Genomic DNA, 20900 nt, shown 5'->3' with positions numbered 1-20900 from the left:
CTATCTAGCTATAGATAGATCTAGTAGCCAGAGCTTGCATGGTTTTATTAAGCTGTTTATCCTTTTTACCTTTTTGTTGTAATCATGGGCTCCTCAGGGGTCCAAGTGAAGCCACTTTTGGCATAAATTGTCCAACATTTCTGAGCACACTGTAGCTAGAGCAGCATTCACAGCTTTTTCTTTTTCTTATTTTTTTTTTTTTTTTGGCTACAACTGCCCAAATTAAAACATGCGAATTTTTTTTGCAGGGTTTGGAAACTCTTGGTTGCATCAGACGATTCTACATGAAAAAGCCATCCCCAGTGTCACTCTTTTCTCAGCCAGTTGTGGAAGAACAACTACAGAATCCCAAACTGAGTGAAAGCCCAACCATCTACTATGAGCCCACGATAGACTGTACTCTCAGGCTGGGGAGAGTGTTCCCCTGCGACATGAATTGGAATAAATGGGTGCAGATTATCCCTGGATAGAAGGGGTAAAGCTGAGTCATAGGAAATTGGCTTAGCCTGTGGGAGGGAGTGTCCATGGAGATTAAATGTTACAATTTGTGCTCCATCATGTTTTTAATAAGTTATTTATCGTTTTTACTTCTGAATGTATTTAAACTGAGAATAAAGCTTGATGTTAAAACACAAGTAATACGTGATCCTACTTGAAGCACATTCTCCTTTTATCAGTAACTGGTTGCAGTGTGTAATTTGTAGTTCCTGCTTTAACTGACAGGATTTTCACAGGTCACAGCAAACGCCCCTTTTTTCATTTCTGGTTCTCTGTAAGGCCACGGTGGTAACACTTCACCTCTGCATTGCGTGCTGTGCTGTGCTCAGGGCTGGGGTTTCCTCACCGTGCTTCAGCTCGGCTACCTTCAGACCTGTCTCTGTTTTCAACACGGGTTCTCGGTGTGACTTTATCACCCTGTGTGCATTACGGGCACAGCACCCCGCTGGAGCCTGTCTGCCCTCCCTGCCCGGCCCAAAGCAACCACGCAGCAGCCGCTTGCTTGCCCGCAGTGCCCGTTTATTGCAGGAGCAGCAGCAATTACGAGCCCCGCTCCCCGCGGCCCCTCAGTCCCGCCAGCGGTGCCCGCACTGCGGGTTGCAGCACTTGTAGAAGGTGGTCATGGGCTCGTCGGCCGAGCGCGTCTGGATCTGCATGAAGTAGGCGCGGGGGTGCTCGCACTTGGGGCACGGCTCTGCGGGGAGAAGGCCGTGAGGGGCCGGCAGGGCCGAGCGAGCCCCGCGCGCGGCCCCTCGGCCCGGCCCTACCTGCCGTGGAGTCCACGTTCTCCCAGGCCGCGGCGCCGCCCAGCACATCGTCCACCTCCTTCAGCCGCGGGTACTTCCTGCTCGTCACCTGCGGGACGGGCACCGGGAGCGGCTCAGCGGGCACCGGGCACGGCGGGCCCCCGCCCCGGGCCGCCCCCGCCGCCCGCGCCCCGGTACCTTCCGCGTGACGTTGCGCACGTAGGGACAGGTGGTGCAGGCGAAGCGGTGGCAGCGCGGCCCCTCCTCGGCCACCAGCACGTTCCCGCAGGCCGGGCAGAAGAGCAGCATCGCCGGTTCCGCCGCGCCGCCCGCCCCTTCCGGCGATGGCGGCCGAGGAGCCGGCCGAGGAGGCGGCGGAGGAGCTGGCGCACGCCGAGGTGCTGGAGCTGTTCCAGGCGGCGCTGGCGCGGCTGCTGCAGGACCCGCTGCTCTGCGACCTCCCGCCGCAGGTGGGCCCGGGGCGCGGGGGCCGGGCCGGGCCGGCGGGGCTGGGCTCACGGCCGGGTCACTCGCCCGCAGGTGACGGCGGAGGAGATCGGCTCGCAGGTGGCCCTGGAGTACGGGCAGGCCATGACGGTGCGGGTGTGCAAGGCGGACGGCGAGACCGTGCGTGCGTGCGGGGCCGGCGGGGGCGGGCGGGGGCCGGGGCGCGGCGGGCCTGACCCGGCTCTCCCCGCCCCGCAGCCGTGGTGGTGGTGCAGAACGCCTCGGTGCTGGAGCTGAAGAAGGCGCTGCGGCGGCACATCCAGCTGAGGCAGGCCCGGCAGGGCGGTGTCCAGCACCTCAGCTGGTGAGCGGGGCCGGGCGGGCGGCTCGGGAGCGCATCCCAGCCCGGTGCCGCTCCCGCGGCTGCCCCTGAGTGTTTGTCCCGCAGGAAGTACATATGGAGGACGTACCACCTAACGTACAATGGAGAGAAGCTGGCGGATGACAGGAAGAAGCTGAGAGAGTGAGTAACCGAGTCAGCGCTGGGGGGCTGAGAGGGGCCCACGCAGCATCCCCACGGGCAGGGCTGAGCTGGGAGGTTGTGCCCTGGATCGGGGTCCTGTACTGCACATTGCCTGGAAGGTGGGACAGCATTGCCCACAGAAGTGGGACAGGCAGACTGAGAGGCTCTCTGCAGGACAGGCTGGCCTTGGGGGGTTCCTCATCCTCAGCCAGCACCATCCTGTGCTGGGTTCAGCCAGTGCAGAGCACCCCACAGAACCCTTGGCCATCCCTCCCAAACTCCTGCAGAATGGTTACAGTTACTCAGCTCGGCACAGATACTGATGTAGGATAGGAAAGAGCAGGGAACCGGAACGGGTTGCCCAGGGAGGTTGCGGTTGCCCCAGCCCTGGCAGTGGGCAAAGCCAGGTTAGATAAGGCTTTGAGGAACCTGGCCTAGTGAGAGGTGTCCTGCCCACGGCAGGGGTGTTGGGACTGGATGGTCTGTGAGGTCCATTCCAACCCTGTAAAATTCTGTGATTCTATGAAGAATGCCAAGCAAAGAGGGAACCCAAGGATGGGTGTTGATCTTTGGAGCTGCTCAGCCACCTCTCAGACAGTCTGGTAACAGTCTGGTAACACTGACAGGTGACTCCCAGGTTTCCCTGCCCATTCTTGAGGCGAGGAGTGAGGAACTTCCCTGCAGTGCTGTGTCTGCCAGCCTGTTGCAGACCAGCGAGAAAAGGTGGTCTGAAGCACTAAAAATTCAGTAAGACAGCCCTAATCAAAGCTGTCCTTGGAAGAGTGAGCCTGGGTGACAGATGTTGCATTTAAGGAGTTGTTGCAGTTAAAGGCAGATGAGCAGATCCTTCAATGCTGGCAGCCCATCCCGCATACACAAGTGAGAATTTTAATGTGTCCTCAGTAGAGCACAGCATGGGATTGTAGGAGTCCCTCTGTCCCTGGGAAAGATGAAGCTGTAGGGTTTCACAGGTTCTTTTTCCTGGGAAGCTGGCATTTAACAGCACAACTCTGTGTTCAGGTATGGCATCAGGAACCGGGATGAGGTCAGCTTCATAAAGAAGCTTCGGAAGTAACCTGTGCGGTGAGTCCCAAATGTCCATTAAGAGCTCCCAGTTCCTCATCTTCCCCAGGCCATGGCGTTGAGGCTGCTGCTCTCTGCTGGCTGGCAGAGTATTTCTGAATGTCTGCACGGGGCTGGTGCCTATTTCCAGATCCTGGCAGTGTTGTTTGTGCTATTCTCAGGGCAGGGAATGATAATTCAGCTACTTCAGGTAACATACACTGGGAGCAGCAGCAGGAATAGCTGACTCTATGTTTAGACTCTCAATCTGCTTCTACATTGTCTTGAGACTCATTAAACACAGTGTTCTTTGCTGCTGCAATTGCTTCTAGGACCTTGCTTACTTTTAGGCTTTTTAAATGTCTGGAAATCATTGTCAGAAGCATGGTTGGGTTTCTAGCTCATGCAGACATAATTCTGGTATTAATACTGCTATTTTGAGGAAGTTGTGCACACAAACACAAGATGTGGCCAAGACTCTCAGGCTTACTAAGTTTTAAATTACGCTTTTAGAAACAGTCACAGTGGCTGAAGAATGGGTAAGAGCAGCTTGTCCAAAGCCTTGTGTTGTTTTGCTGCTCCAGGTAGCTGGGTTAAAAACTGTTCCTTTTTGACCACAGTTACCTTTTATTCTTCTTTCAACACTGGCATATTTTCAAGATCCAGTGTAATAAGATGTGTGCCCTAACAACAGCCAGCCGCTTCAGGGTGCTGGCACTGGCTGGTCCCTCCTGGACCATCATGGCAGTGTGGTGAGAAAAGCCCAGCATGCAGTAATTATTGTCACTGACAAGTATTTTCTTTCTTAAACAGAGACAGCAGAGAATCCGGCCCTACCAAGATCAGACCGTGGATTCAGCACCTTCCTGGAGGAAAAGGCTGTCACACTTCAAAGAGGAACAAACTCCATTGACTGGACAGTCTCATGTTTTTTACAGTTGCTGTTTGTGGTGTTTGCCTCTGAGCTGTATGTGGATTCCAGGGATTAAAGACACCCTCTAGTTTTCTGAGGCTTTTCAGGCCCTTATTTCCAGCTGCAGATGTGTATCTGGCTGGTTTGGGTGCTCCACAGGGTGCATGCAACAGCAGGAGTGAGATTAAGTAACAAAGGTAGGCACGGACTACTCAGAACAATTCACAGTAGCTAAAACGCTACCTCACCGTTTAATCACCACCTTAGCAGTAGTAAACAACTCTGGTTAAAAATGTAGTATTGAAACTAGTGTAATAAAAATAATGGCAGCAGAAAAGGTTCAATACAATTGAACAAGGCACAAACGTTCTGTTTTTCAGAGTCTTCTGAGATAAGGCAAACCATGCCTGCCAAGTGCTAAGGAGACAGTTTAAATTAACCACGGGCAGGGTTAGAAGTGTCATTGGATTAGAGGCTTTGTCCCCATGGAACTGGCACAGCAAATGCAAAGACAGTCCATCTCCAGGGCCTGCTCGAGAAGCCAGTCTTTGCTGTCAGTGGAGCTGTGCATCCAGGTCGTATTTCTCGCAGAATTTGTCTGTGAAGGGTATACAAGTGAGGAACTCGCACCACTCGCACTTGATGGGGTAGAAATAGAACAGAATCACCAGTCCTGAGAAGAGTGCAATGAAGATGAGCTGGAAAACTATAATTTGGCATCGTTTCCTATACAAATCAAACTTCCCAAAGCTAATGTAGGGCAGGAAGGCAAAGGAGAGGAAGAAACCACTGATAAATCCTGAAATGTGAGCGAAATTATCGATCCAAGGCAGGAGGCCAAAGGCAAAAAGAAAGAGCACCACAGCCAGCAGCTTGAAGAAAGCCCTCCATGGGCGTGCCAGGATTTGCCAACTCTGGAAGAGCTCCACAAAGAGACAGGCCAGAATTCCAAACTGGGATCCTGCAGGGCCAACCTGCAGAAGAAGAGCATTACAGATAATGTCAGGCTCACGCCACCTGCCTGGCCTCTGCAGCCAGCTCCAGGAATTAGTTACTCCTTACTCAAATCCTGTTCAGTGGCTCTTGGCAAAGAGACTCTGCAACTTCATCCATATAATGGGGTACCAGGAGTAAAGGGGCCTGGGTGGATTTAGGATCAAGGTGTGAGGCCAGAACAGACTAAGGAGGGCAGATCTGGTTTAAGCTGCCAGAGGGGAGAAGCCCTTGAAGGCAATCTCCTGGCTTGCCCCACCCACCCTGTAGTTTCCCTTATGAAAGGAGATGAAGGCTCCTGCAGGTCCAGCCATGCAGTCTCCTGTGGGCACGGTGAGCTCTGCTCTTTGCCACTCTCAGGTGGAGGGTGTCTGACACCACTCTTGATCCTGAGCCTGCCTGGGGCCTCTCTCACCCCGTGGCTGGACAATCCCCCATCTGTTATGAGAAGGAGCCTTTTTCCTGCAGCCAGCCCAGGCCAGCCACTTGGAAAGCCCATGGTACCCTGGGATGTTGCTGCTCAGCAGTTAAATGATGGTGTGGTGCCATCTTTGAGCTACAAGTGCCAAGGCTGCAGTGGTGAGCCCAGCTCTGGTCGCTCTGCCTCAGCCACAGAGGCACAGGCATGTAGAGAAGGGTTGTGCTCAGGGCAAGTTACCAGGACCCTGGGCTGCAGGAGACCCACCTCTGCTCTGTAGGGTAGAAATATTGCACTGGCAAGGTTCCCAGTGATGCCACTGAGAAGGTAGATGATAGAGATGCGGTGCCATCCTGCCAGCTTCTCTAGGTCCCGCAGGATCGTCATTTGGAAACAGACTGAAACCAGACAGTGCAGGATCCTGCCAAGTGCAGAGTACAGGAGCTGAAGCAGCAGCCACTGAAGTCACCCCTGTGCTCGTGTTCTGTCCCCAGCCTTGCTCTGGCCTTACCCATGCTGCTAATCCCTCCCAACAAACACAGGATGGCAAACCTTGGCAGAGAGCACAGCTCAGATCCCTGTGTCCCCACGAGGGACAGCCACAACCCTCACAGCAGTCCCTGGCCTGAGGGTGCCCCCACCCTGACAGTGGAACTTTTACACCTCTGCTTACCCAGCGTGGAGGAAAAGCGAGAGCCAGAGGCGGTAGAACTGGTCAGGGACTTCTGGATTTAGGAAAGGAAGGAGCCCACAGACATCATCCATGCAGTGCACCTAGGGCAGAAGTGGGTATTGAGAGTGGTCCTTCTCCAAGCCCAGGGCACACTGCAGATAGCTCTGGAAGAGGGGCTCCCCTCCCACTTCTCTTTGAACCAAGTACCAGGCTTTGTCTCCAACAGAGATTTACAGAACCCATCCCATTCCCTGTGGCAGCTTTAAGCCCTCATTTTTCACCCCAGCACCCAGAGCTGAGGCATCTGCTTGCCCATGGAGCAGACTGTGGATCCTTCAGCCACTGCTTTCACAGTGGTCCCATGGTGGCCTTTCACAGCTGCCAGCCCAAGTCCTAAACTGGCCCCCAAAGGGGGACAGATGCAGCCACCTCTGCCACTCCAGCCAGGAGCAGCAGCTTCCTCCAGGCTCAGGGAGGGACAGGACACAGGACTCCCACCTAATCTGCAGCACTGCCACCCCAGATCCTGCCAAGCTGCTGAGGGCACCTGGAGGGAGAAGGGCAGCCATACAACCCCCCCACTGCACCCTTACCTGAGAGCAGAGCGTTGCCTCCTCATGGAAATAGCCCCGCATGAATTCACAATACTCCCGGGAGGTAATTTCACACCTGCAGGAGGCACAAGTCGCACATGGAAAGCACAATGGATCATTCCTGTGCCCTCCCAGGCCACCCACTCTGCTTTTCTCATCCCATCCATGAGAACTGATGCCTTCAGCTGCCTCTGACATGCTGTAGTGTCTCAGCAAAGGCACGAACACATTCCCATTTGAGCCCAGTGCCTCTCCACACACCCCTCCTGCTTCTCTCCTCCAGGAAAGCTCCACAGACTTGCGTGCCAGGACTCCAAGGCAGGTCCCAAAGCTGCTGTTTAGAGCTGGGAAGAGCCACCAGAGCCTGTGGAAGCTGTGTCTCAGACTGGGCGAGTCTTGTGCCTCTGCAGCTGGCAGAGGGGAAGGGGGGGCTATGTCAAGAGTATCCTGGTCATGACATTCAGGGACAGAGAAACTCCTTGGGACAGCACACATTTTTCTCCCTAGCAGGGAAAGCCAAGCCCAAGAACTGGGTGACTACTCAAGCTCAGGGATAACATGAGAAAAACAGCATCTTCCTCTTTTGGAAACCCAGAGTAGGCCATTTCCTGGCATCTCCTTTGAGTGCCCAGGGACTGCAGGCTGGGGACAATGGAGCCTGTCAGGAACAAGCTGGCCACTGCTAAGGAAAAATGCAGGACTTCCCAGCAGAATTGTTCAATCCCTCCAAACTGGTATCCAAATCCCTCCATACTGCAGGACCAGGTGAGTGAGATACCCTGCTGTGCCAGCCTCAGGCTGGCTGTTAACCCCTGCTCCATCTGGGAGACCTGTCACGGCTCTCTGTCCAACTCCCCAGCAGGGCTCTGGGCGGTGTGTGGAAAGGACAAGGAGGGCAAATGGCTGGGTCTACAACCTGAAAAGGCCCCATGTCTCACCCCAACACCCAGCCCCTCCATACAGGTAAAACTCACTACCTTCCCTTGGTCCCAATGCAGCAGGGCCGGCCCGTAATCACACAGTCCATGTGGAGGTGGTTGGTGTAATTCCCAGCACTGTTTTTTGTGCAGATCTGGAAAACAACAACAGTCAGACAGCCACAGCTTTGCTTGCTGGCTGGGTAAAATCAAAACAGCCCCTTGGGAAGAAGCCAGATCCCAGACACAGCTCCCTCTGACAGCAGGATGGTGCCTGACACTCCATCTGCCTGAGCATCAGCTGACACCTCCTCTCCAGCCCAAGGCTGAGTTGGTTTCCATCTCCCTGTTACCCTGACAGGATCCAGAGCTTTAGCTGGCACAGGACAACTTTAGTTGCTGGAGGGCTTTGAGCCTTGGCTGGGCAGAGCACAGCTGCCCTGAGCTGGTGTTTGTGACAAGCAGCAGAAGCTGCACCAGAGGCCCTGCCTTCCCACCAGCACAGCTGAGGCTCTGCACAGTGGGATGCAAATGCCACACTGCAGCTGGCCCTGCAGGCCCTGTGCCTCTGGCCATGCTCACCGGCCACTTGGTGATGTCATCTGGCCACTCGTGGGGCTCCATCGAGGCTGGCTGTTCACACACCCTGCAGCAACAAAGCACATATCAGCCTGAGAAATACCTTTTCCCCAGCACCAGGGGGGATTTCCACACTCTGCCTGTGCCCAAGCTGCCATTCCACAGCTCCCTGTGTCCCTGCATGGTGACACTGACACACCAGACCAGCCAAGGCCATGCTGGCCATGCCTCAGCCTCCTTCCAGCAGAGATCACAAAGGGAGAGAGCACGCAGCTGCCCAGCAACAAACTGGATCTCTTTCAGGTGGACACACCCCAAGGGCAGGAATTCAGCTGCTTTCAGCTCTACGTCAGCCCACAGTGACTGTGCCAAGGCAGCCAGCAGCTGGCTGGGCTCCTGGACAGAGGTGTGCTATGCTCGTGACTGCTGCCCCCCAAGCAGGGAATTGTGCAGGGAGCAGGTGAGGAGGGGGAGAGGGTTGAGAAAGGCACCCACAGCTCACAACAGGCCTCTGTTCAGGTGGGCAGCCCACAGCAGAGACCAGAGGTGAGGAGAAATATGTTCACACCCTGCATCAGCCTCCCCTGCAGTGCAGGGACATCACTGCCCCACACCCCTCCAGAGCTCCTGCTGCCTCATCCAGCAATCCACTGGCCTGGGACTGACTGTACAGCAGCCCTGTCCCCCCGAGGATGGCAGCTGGGCCAGGCAGGACCTACCTGGGGTCCTGATGACAAACAGAGCCAAACTGCCTCTTGTTCCCTGCCAGCATCGGTGTGCTGGGGTGATGGGGCCACTTCACCCACACGGCCAGCGTGGACTGCAGGAGAGAGGAGAGGTGTCACCATGAAGCCCAGGGAAAGAAGCATCAGCAGAATGGAACCCTGAGGCTGCAGGGCTGGCAGGAGAAGGGCCATGGCACTCACTGAGCACTCCTCCTCCGAGGTCTGCACGCAGCCTGACTTGTCGTTGCGCACGCAGCACGCCGAGTGCTTCTCCTTCTCCCGCTTGGCGCTGATGAAGCTGTGCACCTGCTGGTCCTGCCTCATGCACGGGGAGAACTTGGCCCCCAGGTGGATCAGGGCCTCCTGGAAGAGATGGAAACACTCAGCTCAGCCAAGACAACAATTGCCTGGGCAGAGCAGGCTGAGGGAGCTGCTAGGGGTACCCCTACCCAGACTCAAGGGCCAGCGACAAGTCCTGCACGATGAAACCCAACACACACCATGCACATTCTCCATATTTGCTTTGGAGACAGGTCCAGAACAAAAGTTCAGGGATTTCTTTGCCCATAGCCCCAGAAAGGCCAGCACTATGGCTGGAAGAGAAAACTGTGTGACGTTTCCCCTTCATTTTCGTCTTTTCCAGGGGGAATGGCATCAGGAAAGCTGTCACGCACCATACAACTCCTGCATTTTTTCTAACCCCATGCTTGTCTTTGTAGGAACAGGGTGCAAAGCAGGAAAGCCAAGGTCCATCCCAACCTCCAGGCACCCCATTCTGCAGGGTAGCTGGGGCTGGGAGCACTGCTGCTCCCTGACAGTGACAGCAGGTCCCTGAGCTCCAAGCAGCAGAGGGCTCTGGTCCATGGGGTGGCACAGCTGCAGCACACAGTCCCCCATCCACCCACTAACAGTCCCACCAGCGGCACTCACTGAGCTGGGGCCGATCCAGAAGTTTTCCTGCTGAACATATTTAACATTTTCATAAACCCCTCTGTTTCGTAAGACCTACAAGGAGAGAAAGCAAGAGCCCTGTGAGCTCCAGCCCCCAGAGTCAGCAGGGCAAGCAGTGGGGACTGGTGAAAACAACCCCAGGGTGAACAGGAATCCCCACAGCCAATGACGGGGCCCACAGCTCTCTCCATCTGGTTTTTTGCAGGATCACATGTAAACCCCCATCAAGGTGTGAGCACCTTCACGTTGAGGTTTTATTCAAAATGTCTGTCTGGCTACTTCAACTTTCAAGAAATCCCAGGGCCTGGAGGCCTTGGAGTGGCCTGAGCCTGCAGAAAGCTCCACAGAGCTGAGCAGCACAGGCAGCATCCACAGGCAGTGCAGGCCCAGGTGCTCTGAAAGCTGTCAGATATGCAGCTGAGAAGCTCCCCAAGGCATCTCCTGCATGGAGCAGGGACATGGCTGTAGAGATATCTGTATCCCAGAAACCTTTAACAATGTGTGGGAAGGCTACAAACAGCTTCAAATCAGCTCCCAAAGTCACATAAGTCAGTTTTACCCCTGGCAGAAGCAAAATCCTGCAACTGTTGCAAAAACTTAGCTCAGGTTTGAAGTATTTCCCTGCCATGATCATCCTTCTGGTCTCCACCAGGAGGGGAACAAGCTGTTTGGAAGTGCTGCCAGCACAGCCACCGTGCTTCGTGTCAGCTATAACCTGACATCAGGAGCACTGTGGCTGCAGGAGGGAGAGAAGGTGTGGGGGCTCCCAGAGACCCTCCAGGCAGCCCCCCAGCTGGACAGCAGGCACCCAGCCAGAAGGCAAGGAGCCAGTGTGCTGTGACACAACAGCTGAGGGCTAAACTCAATCACACTCCAGGCACATCAGGGGGATTCACTTACTGAATCAACAGTTTCGTGTTGTGAGAACCCCACAGGGGCGATGCCGTAGATGCACACAGCGAGGATGGTGATGAGTGAATGCACAAAGGTGACCCAGTAAGTGAAGAAAGGCCTGGATCGAAGGAAGGGGAAAGGATCAGAGGCAGAAACACAGACATATTACATCTGCTGACAGAACAGAGGGGAAAAGCTGCTGTTTTCCCCCAGAAACCTCGCCAAAATCTGGGGTACATGGCCAGGATCACCTAGGAGTGCACAGGACGGAGGCAATGACCTAAGGTCTTGCCAAAGACAGAACCTGTTTACTCTGACTCCCCCATTACCCTGGGCAACCACTCTTTCCCAAGGAAACATCCACGGGAACACCAAAGTCTGATGCTAAACTGTGCTGTGTTTCTGAAATAATGACTCTAGGGGAATGACCAGAGGCAGGGATAGCTGAGCCCTGCTGTTCACCACAGGACAGCGGTGGTGGCACAGAGACCTGCAGTCCCTCCAGGCAGCAGAGACACAGACGCACCATGAGGAGCTGCGTGAGGACACAAACACGCTGCCGTCAGCTGCAGCTGGCTCTGCACTCCAAGGGACAAAGATGGGGGGCTCAGCAGCACCAGTGACTCGAGTGCCCGAGGGCCAGCAGCAATCCCTCGCTCAGCAGTTCATGGGGAACCCTCTGTGAGTGCAGCTCTCACCTGTGGTCATCCATGTCCTCGATCTGCCGCTTGACGTAGCTGTCGATGCGCTTGCGGTACGTCCTGTTGGTCAGCTTGCCCACCATGCCCAGCCCGTAGGGCCTCTTCTCCTTGGCAAAGAGCTTCCTCACGGGCACGGCGATGCGCTGGCCTCGCTTCTGCGGGCTCACGCTCACCACCTCCTGCCGCAAGCGCACCTTGGGCTGCGCCAGGGCCCCGTCCTTCTGCTTCCTCCAGCCTCGCTCCAGGGGGCTGAAATCAAAAGCAGGACAGCACTAGGGACCAGCCCTCCCGTGGCCTTTGGTGGCAGCACAGCCTCTGCCCGGCCCACCCGCTCTGGGCTGGGCAGCAGCTGATGGCAGACAAGGTGCCCTGAAGTGGGAGCCATATTTTAAAGGGTTACCCAGAGCCAGGAAAGGAAAGCACAGAAGTGGCAGAAAGCACAGCAAACACACAGAGCGTGGCACAAGGCTGCTGTGCCAAACTAAGCCCCACCACTGCGGAGCTCTCGAGGCTTTAAAGTGTTTCAGCAACAGGCTGAAACAGGGAGGCTGCAACAGGCACCTCTGCAGCCTCAGGCAAATCTACTTCCTCCCCTACTTCAATTCTCTAACTCTGCCATCTGCTATGAAATGGAAGTGGAGTTTAGCCCAGCAGTGGAAATACCCACCTTTAAATGTCACTTCAGTGCCTCACTTCAATGTGACTGGACTGGCAAACTGGACAAAAGTGAATCCGAGCAACTTCCCAGACCGAGAAAGCAGCACTGTCACAGGCTGCCAGCTGTACCAGCTGCCTCTCCCAGTCCCTCTTCCATTCCTCCCTTATTTGTACCAATGTGTGCATTTTTCAGAATAAAAAACAGCAGGCTTCAACAACGCAATAAAAATCCCAAGTATCCTGAGCTAAAAGAAGGCTTTTTTGTCAAAATAGATCTGATTAACATTGCACAGGTTACTGGTGAATAATACCTGCTTTTTAAGTCTCCATCACATCCAGATAGATTTGTATTTCCTTGCTCTTAGACAGCAGTGTGAAGGTCACATCTGCAGCACTCAGACTTGACCAAAAAAACCCAACTAACTCCCATTTCATTCACCCTCCTCATTGTCTGGCACTGCAGGAGGCATGCTCCCAACACGTGCTCTAGTCCAGTGTACCTCCTCTGGCCTCCCAAATGTCCCACTCTTCACAAAGACAGTGCTTGTCAGAAGTGCTGAGAGAAAACAGCCAACAACCTTTCTTCTGAAAGATGACTGGAGTATCTGGAGAGATCTTAACAGCTCTGAAGTACAGGCAAGCAACAGCATAAGGGAGAATCTGAACCTCTGTAGACAAAATACTGCTGGAAACTTCAGCTCTTTTCATATTGCACCTTGCAGAAGATGCATTTCAATATCCCAGCTTCCCCTTGGGAAGTCCTTCTGCAGCAGAAGGTGCAGGTTCCACTGCAGCCTGCTCTTGCCCAAGAGGTCAAGTGGTTTCTGTGGGGCGGACATGCTGCTTCCCAGTGTTTCCAGTGCTGCAATCTCCCCATGCCCAAACAAACACCTCACCACGTGAAAGGACACCCAACTGTGACTCTGATAACAGCTCTCTGAAGTGTGAAAAAACATGTATTTTCCTCAATAAATAAAACTATTTAAAGAGATCCAAAGGGAGCCAAGAAGACTGAAACCATCTCAGAGGAGTGACAACAAACTCCCACCACTTGTCCTTCCCCTTATGTTAAACTGAGTGAAGTTCTTGGAAACACTTGAAGGGAAAGTGCCAACACAGCAAGACAGGCTGAGCAGCAGAACCACAACAAGGACCTCCCTGTCTGCTCCATGTTCACACCCAGCAGAGCTCTCTGCTGGGGTGAGCTGACTCGGAAGCAACACAGAGCAATTACTCAGTACCAGTTACTCAGGTGGAAAAAATCCAGGCATACAGCACAGCACCACCCACATATTTGTAGGGCTCTCAGCATCAGTGCCACACCTTTCTCTCATTTCAAGTGAGGAATGCAGCCCAGCTCGACACTCTGCAATGCTTCACCGCTCCTTGGAGCATGAGAACAGTTACTGGTGACTGTGGCAAGGGCAACAGCTTTCTCACTTTGCCATGCTCTCCCATAGCCAAAGGCTGGGCCCTCAGCATCCTCACAGCTGATTTAAAGTGTCTTTTGCTTCCTCAAGGTATGATACAATCTCTGAGACACATTAGTATGAAGCTGGAAGTTGCTGGAGTGACTGCAGAAGTGGCCTCAGAGTCACCTTTCACATCATGGGTAGCTGGGGCAGGAGGTCTTCAGCTGGACTTAAAGAAAACCCATCACTGCACTGCTCTGAGCTCTGCACCAAACGCCCACAGCACTCAGATCTTGACTTCCTCCACGCAGGAGGCCCCACTCCAAATGGGTTGGCTACCCCATGTTATGCTTTGGCAGCTACCATGAAGATACTCACAGTAGTAAGTGGCTTCTTTCAAGCTCATTTTTGTCCAAAGCACCTCCTGTGAGATCTGTCTGATCTGCAGGTTTCACCTCAGCATCTTTGATTGCAGCTTCTGATGGTGACTCGAACACTTCATCTGGGTAAGTAGAGAGCTCCTCATGAAGGACTCCTTCCTGGGCAGAGAGACAGCAGTCCCATCAGAAGAAGCCAACACCCCATTTGAGACAGCAGCCCTAGCAGAAAGCAGCGCTGCTCTCTGCCACACACAGTCCTGCCAGAACCAGAGTCCTGCTCTGCTTCTGGGCCAGCACCATGCCAGACCTGCCCCTCACCCGAGCGAAGAAGGAAGTGTCGAGCTCATCTGGGAAATCCACCGTGTCCTCCTCCAGGAAGCTGGCGGGGGTGAAGCTGCGCCGCTGGGCCCTCCTCAGGGTGCTGTCCTTCACAGAGCGGCCCTGCAGCCAGGGACAGGGACGTGGGGGCACTGCCAGAACCTGACCCCCAGCTCACAAACCCACCCCAGCCCAAGTGCTGAGCTTGGTTCATGCTTGTGGATGGAGCACAGCAGATGTGATGTGTGAGACCTTTCTGGTGAGACACACAGCTGTCACCCCACTTCTCAACCCACAGCACCCGCCTCCAGGCTTGCCACGTGCTCCTCTGGCACGTATTGTACAACGTGTCTGACCAAAGCACAGTGATGGCTGCTACTGGACACAGCAAAAAACATCACTGAGCCCAGGACAGCAGGCACAGGGCAGGATGAAGAGACTTGTACAGCAAGAGCCAGGTATTTCTGCTCTTCCCTGGCTGCTTACCAGGTGCACATGGACCATGCAAAGGTCCAGACAGGCTGAACTGGACCTGCTAGAAGGCTCTGAGGCTGCTGGCCATGGAGCCAAAGTCCTCAGGCCAACAAAGAAAAAGCAAGACCTGTACCAAAACCAAACCACCATCCCCGCTTTCTTGCCAATCTGCCTCCTCTGGACATGGCTGTAACACAACAGCAGGTGACTTCATTTCCTCCCCTCCAGCACAGCTATCCCCATCCCCTGTGCTGAGCAGCTCCTTGCACCCTGTCCCAGGGCAGAGGCCCCTGTGGCCCGTGCCCTGCGCCGGCAGTACCTTCACCAGCGCGGCGGCCGCTCGGAAGCTCATTTTGGCCACGGACTCGCGCTTGCGGCGCCGCGGGAGGCGGTTGAAGCCCGAGCGGGAGCTGGTGAAGGAGCAGAGCGAGGTGGCCCCCGGCGTGATGGGCGTGTGGGGGACGCTGCAGCCGTCCGTGTCCTCGGCCATCCGGAACGCTCGCCCCCGCGCCAGGGGGTCGATGATCTGCCAAGAGGAGCAGCCCATCAGTCCTTCCACCCCTAAAGCCTTTCCTGCCAAGCCTCCTCTCTCTTCGTGAGACCATGAAAGGGGCCTGGCTCCTGGGATTGACCAAGAACCAGCCTGCAGGGACCAACAAGCAATTCTACAATAGGGAGATAAGGAATAGCCTACTGGGTTTTCTTCTCTTTTGTTAGTACTGACTATTGTCAACCAGCCTGTTCCAGTATCTCACATAAGACTCCAAACCTCCTCCAGCCCTTCCTAAGCTCTTGGTTTCATTGTCTCTCATGCCAATGAGCTCAACAGTCAGAGAATGTGATGCCTAAATAGGAGTTTGGGAAATCCCTGAAAACAGAAATGTTCTTTCTTCAGCTAGTTTCCTTCCTGATACTGGACAGCCCAGGACTTAAGCAGTTTCCTGTTATCCTGTTGAAACTTTACTGTATATTTACATCTGCTTCCATTAATTAAATTTAACAGCTGGATAAAGCAGGCAAGCTTCCAGAAGCTGCAAGCCCTTCTTTGGGACTCCTCAGGCCAGTGCTCTCACTTATTCCAAACATACGAATCAACGTAATGAAAACATTGCCTTCAGCTACAAACCTTGCCTCTGTCCTTACATCATCCCAGCTGTGGTTTCCATAAGACCTCTATGCTTTATCCCAAGGTTTTACGAGCTTTTTTAATCCACAGTTGCACACTCAACAGGAAGCTTAATGGGCTCACACCTACTGACACCACGTTCTGATTTAATGTAGCCCACATACAGCTCAACAATATTCCTAAGTCTCCTGGGACCTAAGATTAGGTGCAAGGCATTTAACAGAAAAGAAGACAACAAGGCAAAATGAGACTGAAAAATGCACCGCACTCTTCTCTGCTTTAGTGATGCCACCAGGCTGCAGGTCACAGACTGACCTGCTTTGGGAGGAATTGTTTTCCCAGTCACCCAGCGGTGCTCACCAAAGCACAGCCATCAGCCATCAGCCACACACTGTCACTGAGGGCAGCAGTGGGAAGAGCTGGATACTGTGGTTAGTTCTGGTCACTGGATGTGCTCCTCTGGACCCCCCCCTCCTTGGATCACACTTGAAGGTAATGAGCAGGAGGCAGCACCAAACCCAGGTGCCCTTTGCAGGCACTCAAAACCACTTCTGAGGACCCATGAGTAGAGCTGTAGCACCATTGATGCAAGAGACACTTTTCAAAGTCCTAAAATATATCCAGGTTTCTATGGGGACGGTAGCTGTCCTACAGCCTGCATTCTGACTGGGGCAGGGCAAATGTCCCCAGTGATGCCAGCCCTGCTACTGTACATTTGAGTCCAACATAGTGGTTACTCTGAGTACAACACAATTCTGCCCTTCAAAATGGCAGCAGAAAGTCTGGGCTGAGAGCTGCTGGTCATGCTGCACACCCCTGATCACCACAGTCACAGCATGAGCAACACTGCTCCGGGCCACTGGCACAGCTGAGGGATCTCAGCCAACGAGACCAGAGAGAGGCTGCTGGAGAGAGAGCTGCCAAACCCTACGTGGGACGTGAGAAGAGTCTGAGCACAGAGCCCAGATGTGCTGAGGCAGAGCTCAGCCAGCAGACAGGTCACAGCTGCCAGCGTGCTGAAGACACCGAGCAGGGAGCTCAGCCTTGCCCTCTGTCCCTCTGTCCCAGGTTACTCACCTTCTGCATGCCCAGCTGGCAGGGTCCCACGTAGAGCGGAGGAGGGGTCTCTGTGCTTGTCAGAGAGATATTGTCCTGGCTGGGCAAGTCCATCTCCCGGATGACCTGAGGCTTGAGCTTCCCGTAGCGCAGGCTGCAGTGCCGGAGGCTCTTCCTCTGCCATTTCTGAGTGGCATCGCTGTCTTTGCTCACCCCAAACCAGTCTGCCGTGCCTCTGAAAGATGCCAGCAGACAAGTGCTAAGAAGAAGGATGTTTGCTTGGACTTATGCACGTGAAAAGACAAAGCCCTGGTGGTCACTTCCAGCCCACCCCAATTCAAGGACAGGATTCTTCCCCAGGAGCATCTCGCAGCTTGTCCTCAGCTGGTTTTAGCAACCTGACAGATGCTGGCCAGAAATGTTTGACCATCAACAGCGTTCTGTCTCTTAAGACAGAAGAAAAATGACAGGAGACAGTCACTCTGGGCAAAGGACAGTTTGTTCCGAGTTTTTCTAAAAATAAAGGAAAAGAAATGGTACAGAAATTCAGAAAATAGCTTGATGAAAGGTGTTTTTGTACTTTAAAAACCATCTATTGCAAACACTTACCATCTCCAGGCCAGCTCTGGGTCCCCATTGTAAGACTGTACTGTTTCGTAGCTCTGTAACTTGTCCCAAAATCCACCAGAAATCTCTCTTCTCTCCCAGCCTCCCCTCCACACTCCCAGAATCTCCCTAACTTCTCCATCTCATGCTGCAGGGTTTCTAGCCTCCTCAAGGGTTGCATTAACAGCAAAACTTGCTGCAGTTCTGGTCTCTGCAAAGGCAGGCACACACACTTCTAAGCTGCTGGTTGCAGAAGCAGGAGCACAAGGCTGCAGCCACAAGGCAGGTTTGCTGCCAAGTGGCTGCTGCCACAGAAGAGCAGTGGATCAGAAGCAAAATCCCAAGGAAGGCAGAGAGGGATCAGGATAAGTCAGACTAAAAGCCTATTTCAAATCCTGCAGGACAGCTGGTACCCTAAACTTACAGGAGTCATGGCAGCCCTGCCAAGCAGTTCCCACCATGGCTAATCCATCCTCAGGAGATGACAAGCTCTCTCAGCCTACAGCTGACTGGCCCAGGTGTTGAAACCTGAAAGTCCAAGCCAAACCCAAACCTTGGCCTCAGCCCCCCTGCTCAGGGGCAAGATCTCCAGCTGCTGAGAAGCAAGACCTCACAGATGAAAAAGTGAGCATTAAAATACACACTGGAGTAAAGGCAGGGATAAATCTAGAATTAGGCCACATAGGGGAACTGAGACAGTGCACTGGAGACGGGAAATTAGTCCTGTGGTTTTGTACCCTTCAAAGCAAAAACCCCATCAACCAACAGGTGAAGGTGCTCTGCCACCACGTCAAAAGGTGTGTTAGAAAGCCACAGCCTTGCAGGCTAAAACCTTCCATATGCAACCACCACACGTTTTCCACAGCCCTCCCTGTTCTCACAATGATACAGAACAGACCCTTCAGAGGTCCTGTGGGCCACTGCTGGAATTCACCTGAACTCACTGACCCAAATGCCACCAGCAAGTCAACGTGCAAGCCTTTGGAGATGGGGCTATGTGAAAATCTTGGGGCACCTCTCTGCTCCCACAGACCCACATCTCCTTGAAGCAATCTTCCTCTCCATCCAGAGCAAAGGCCCAGGGCCAGCCCCTGCCCTGACAGACTCACCAAGCCCATAGCACAGAGGTCAAGCTGCCAGCTGCTCTGGCACAACACACACCACAGAACAGTGTGACCACTCACAGGGCTCCCCACAGACTGCTGTAACCAGTACTTCAAAGGCAAGGTGACCTTGGGTGACAAGCCCGTGCACAGGGCCTCGAAGGGAGAGGGGCTGAGGGTCACTTGGGCCCATATGAGCCTGCTGAGGAGTGGCACCACTCAGCCTCAGAGCTCTCCAAAACTGTGCTCCCACTGGCCTGGAAGGACAAGCACCACCACAGCTGCTGGCACTGTGCGGAACACTCTGGAACTGCCAGAGACCACTGCTGGGTGAGGGCCAGGGTGAAGAGCTGTCCCTCTCCTCCCTGATCACAGCCAAAATCGTCCACTAAAGAGTTCAGGGCATCTGGAGCACCCTGGGAAGATGCTGAATGCCTCTGTTCAGCTGGGGATCTCCATCACATCCTATGGAGTCCCCAGGGCACTGTAACAACCAACACCAGAGTCAGCTGTCACTCTCCTGTCATGAGCCAAGCAGCCCTGAAAGCCCAAGGCCAAACACAAGCAGCCCCAAAGGTGGTCACAGTGCCAGAGTGGCAGCTGGCCAATGCCAGGATGGCAGGACAGGAATACAGGGCATTAGGTCCAGTCCCTGCCATGCACAAAATCACACTGTCTGTCTGATTTTAAAGATTCCTAAACTCCAGATCTGGGGTGATGGTCAATGGGCCCGTTGTGCCCTGGACTCCTGGAGTGGCTCATCTCCTTGGTGCTAAGTAAACAAAGACCTCCACCTCAAAAAGAAGACAGTCACATTTGCATTAGAAAAAGCCATGATGTCAACAGGGAAAGAGTGGATGCTGTATTCCATTCATCAGCTCTGAGCCCCTCTGGACCAACACAACAGTGTCTGTCTGGTGCTGCTTCCTCTCCTTCCCCCTCCTGCCCCAAGAAGGCTTTGGGGCCAACATATGCTGCACTGCTGCCAGCAAAGGCAGGCTGGGCTAAGGCTGCCCTGGGGAGATATTCCAGCTAAGGTGAACACCAGGAGGTTGACAGCTTGTTAGGAAAGGCAGGAGGGAGTGAGGCTGGCGGGTGGACAGCTTGTTAGTCCATGCTACTTACTGACAGCTGCCTACACGTTTAGTAGGAGTGACAATTGTTTTCTGTTAGAGGCACACATGAACTTTCTCACTCTGCCTGTCTGTAGGCCTCTCGGACAGTCCTGGGAAGGCAATGTGATCTCAGCAACAGCCAGACTCTGTGCAGTTCACAACAGCCCTGGCACACACATGCAGGGGTGGGTTTCACACTCAGTGCTACCAGTACCTGAAAAACGATCGGGGCAGGGACTGCCGCTTTCTCAGGGAGCTCCTGCCCCCCCGGTGCCCACGGGCGGGCAGGGTCTGACTCCTTTGAAACCGAACCTGTCTGCTGCAAAGAAAAGAGAGCTGAGGGGAAGGAACCTCCAGGGCTGTGGAGAGGAGCAGCCACTGCATCTCCTTCCATAGCCCCAAGGGCAGCAGTTGTGCCCCACTGCATGTGACAGTGGCCTCCAGCTGAGAGCACGACCTAAGAGAAACAACCAACCTCAAGCCACACAGCAGCAGCATCTTTGAACCCAGGAGGCTGCTGAATCCTCTTGGTGCACCTGTGACGTGTGTCTCACATTGCTCTGAAGGTAGCAGGAGTACTGCCATCCCCCTCAGCTCCCCCTGTAAGACCTGCCTTCTTCAGGCCAGACATGCAGCTCCAGATTCCACAGCTGGCTTGGACACCAGTGTGAAACCATGGAGGTGTCAGCAGGCCGAGATATGATCTGCTTAGAGACAGGAGACTGGTGCTCTACAGGATCTTGCCTAGTGAACAAGTCTATCTGTGGCACATCTGCTGCCTTGCATGGACATCTCAGACACCCTGGAAGACTGGAAATGGTGTTAGATGCTTCCATATGAATCACTCCCATGCCTTGCTCTGGACTACACAAGCTTGACTTTATGTTCACAGTTGATCTGTGTCCTCCAGGGAAGATGGTACGGAGTCCTGCTGCAGTTTCACATTCTGTGCATTCTGAGGGCTGTGTTAAGCAGGAAACTTGGCAGTCAGCCTTCCTGGACTCACAAAACAAATCCCAA

General features: G+C 54.1%; 4 protein-coding genes across 5 annotated transcripts in view; 2 read left to right on the top strand and 2 right to left on the bottom strand.

Moving 5' to 3' along the window:
- Positions 1-633, top strand: part of GTF3C1 (general transcription factor IIIC subunit 1) — a 38310-nt gene extending 37677 nt beyond the window's left edge. For both annotated transcript variants that reach the window (XM_053992235.1, XM_053992234.1), the window contains exon 37: positions 249-633. In XM_053992235.1, coding sequence (XP_053848210.1) covers positions 249-470 — 222 coding nt within the window. In that variant the 3' untranslated portion in view covers positions 471-633. The remainder of the gene's footprint in view (positions 1-248) is intronic.
- Positions 634-1000: 367 nt separating this feature from the next.
- Positions 1001-1553, bottom strand: POLR3K (RNA polymerase III subunit K). The gene is made up of 3 exons (XM_053992255.1): positions 1443-1553; positions 1266-1353; positions 1001-1192 (listed from the first exon to the last, which is right to left on the bottom strand). The coding sequence occupies exons 1-3, from the start codon at positions 1551-1553 to the stop codon at positions 1065-1067; spliced, it is 327 nt and encodes a 108-aa protein (XP_053848230.1). The 3' UTR covers positions 1001-1064.
- A 35-nt stretch (positions 1554-1588) lies between these two features.
- Positions 1589-4283, top strand: SNRNP25 (small nuclear ribonucleoprotein U11/U12 subunit 25). The gene is made up of 6 exons (XM_053992254.1): positions 1589-1714; positions 1785-1875; positions 1950-2055; positions 2140-2214; positions 3235-3297; positions 4090-4283. Exons 1-5 carry the CDS (start codon positions 1589-1591, stop codon positions 3287-3289), a joined length of 453 nt encoding a protein of 150 aa, XP_053848229.1. The 3' UTR covers positions 3290-3297; positions 4090-4283.
- A 122-nt stretch (positions 4284-4405) lies between these two features.
- The window catches only part of RHBDF1 (rhomboid 5 homolog 1), a 34371-nt gene continuing 17876 nt past the window's right edge, over positions 4406-20900 (bottom strand). The window contains exons 4-18 of the mRNA XM_053992246.1: positions 17078-17291; positions 15194-15400; positions 14401-14523; positions 14081-14241; positions 11631-11882; positions 10939-11050; positions 10018-10092; positions 9289-9450; positions 9082-9182; positions 8366-8429; positions 7844-7938; positions 6867-6942; positions 6274-6374; positions 5868-6021; positions 4406-5163 (exon numbers count right to left, since the gene is read on the bottom strand). Coding sequence (XP_053848221.1) covers positions 4744-5163; positions 5868-6021; positions 6274-6374; positions 6867-6942; positions 7844-7938; positions 8366-8429; positions 9082-9182; positions 9289-9450; positions 10018-10092; positions 10939-11050; positions 11631-11882; positions 14081-14241; positions 14401-14523; positions 15194-15400; positions 17078-17291 — 2317 coding nt within the window. The 3' untranslated portion in view covers positions 4406-4743. The remainder of the gene's footprint in view (positions 5164-5867; positions 6022-6273; positions 6375-6866; positions 6943-7843; positions 7939-8365; positions 8430-9081; positions 9183-9288; positions 9451-10017; positions 10093-10938; positions 11051-11630; positions 11883-14080; positions 14242-14400; positions 14524-15193; positions 15401-17077; positions 17292-20900) is intronic.

This window comes from Vidua macroura, chromosome 16 (assembly GCF_024509145.1).
Source record: "Vidua macroura isolate BioBank_ID:100142 chromosome 16, ASM2450914v1, whole genome shotgun sequence".
In the NCBI taxonomy this organism is placed as follows: domain Eukaryota; kingdom Metazoa; phylum Chordata; class Aves; order Passeriformes; family Viduidae; genus Vidua; species Vidua macroura.
This window is presented reverse-complemented; position numbering and strand designations above follow the sequence as displayed.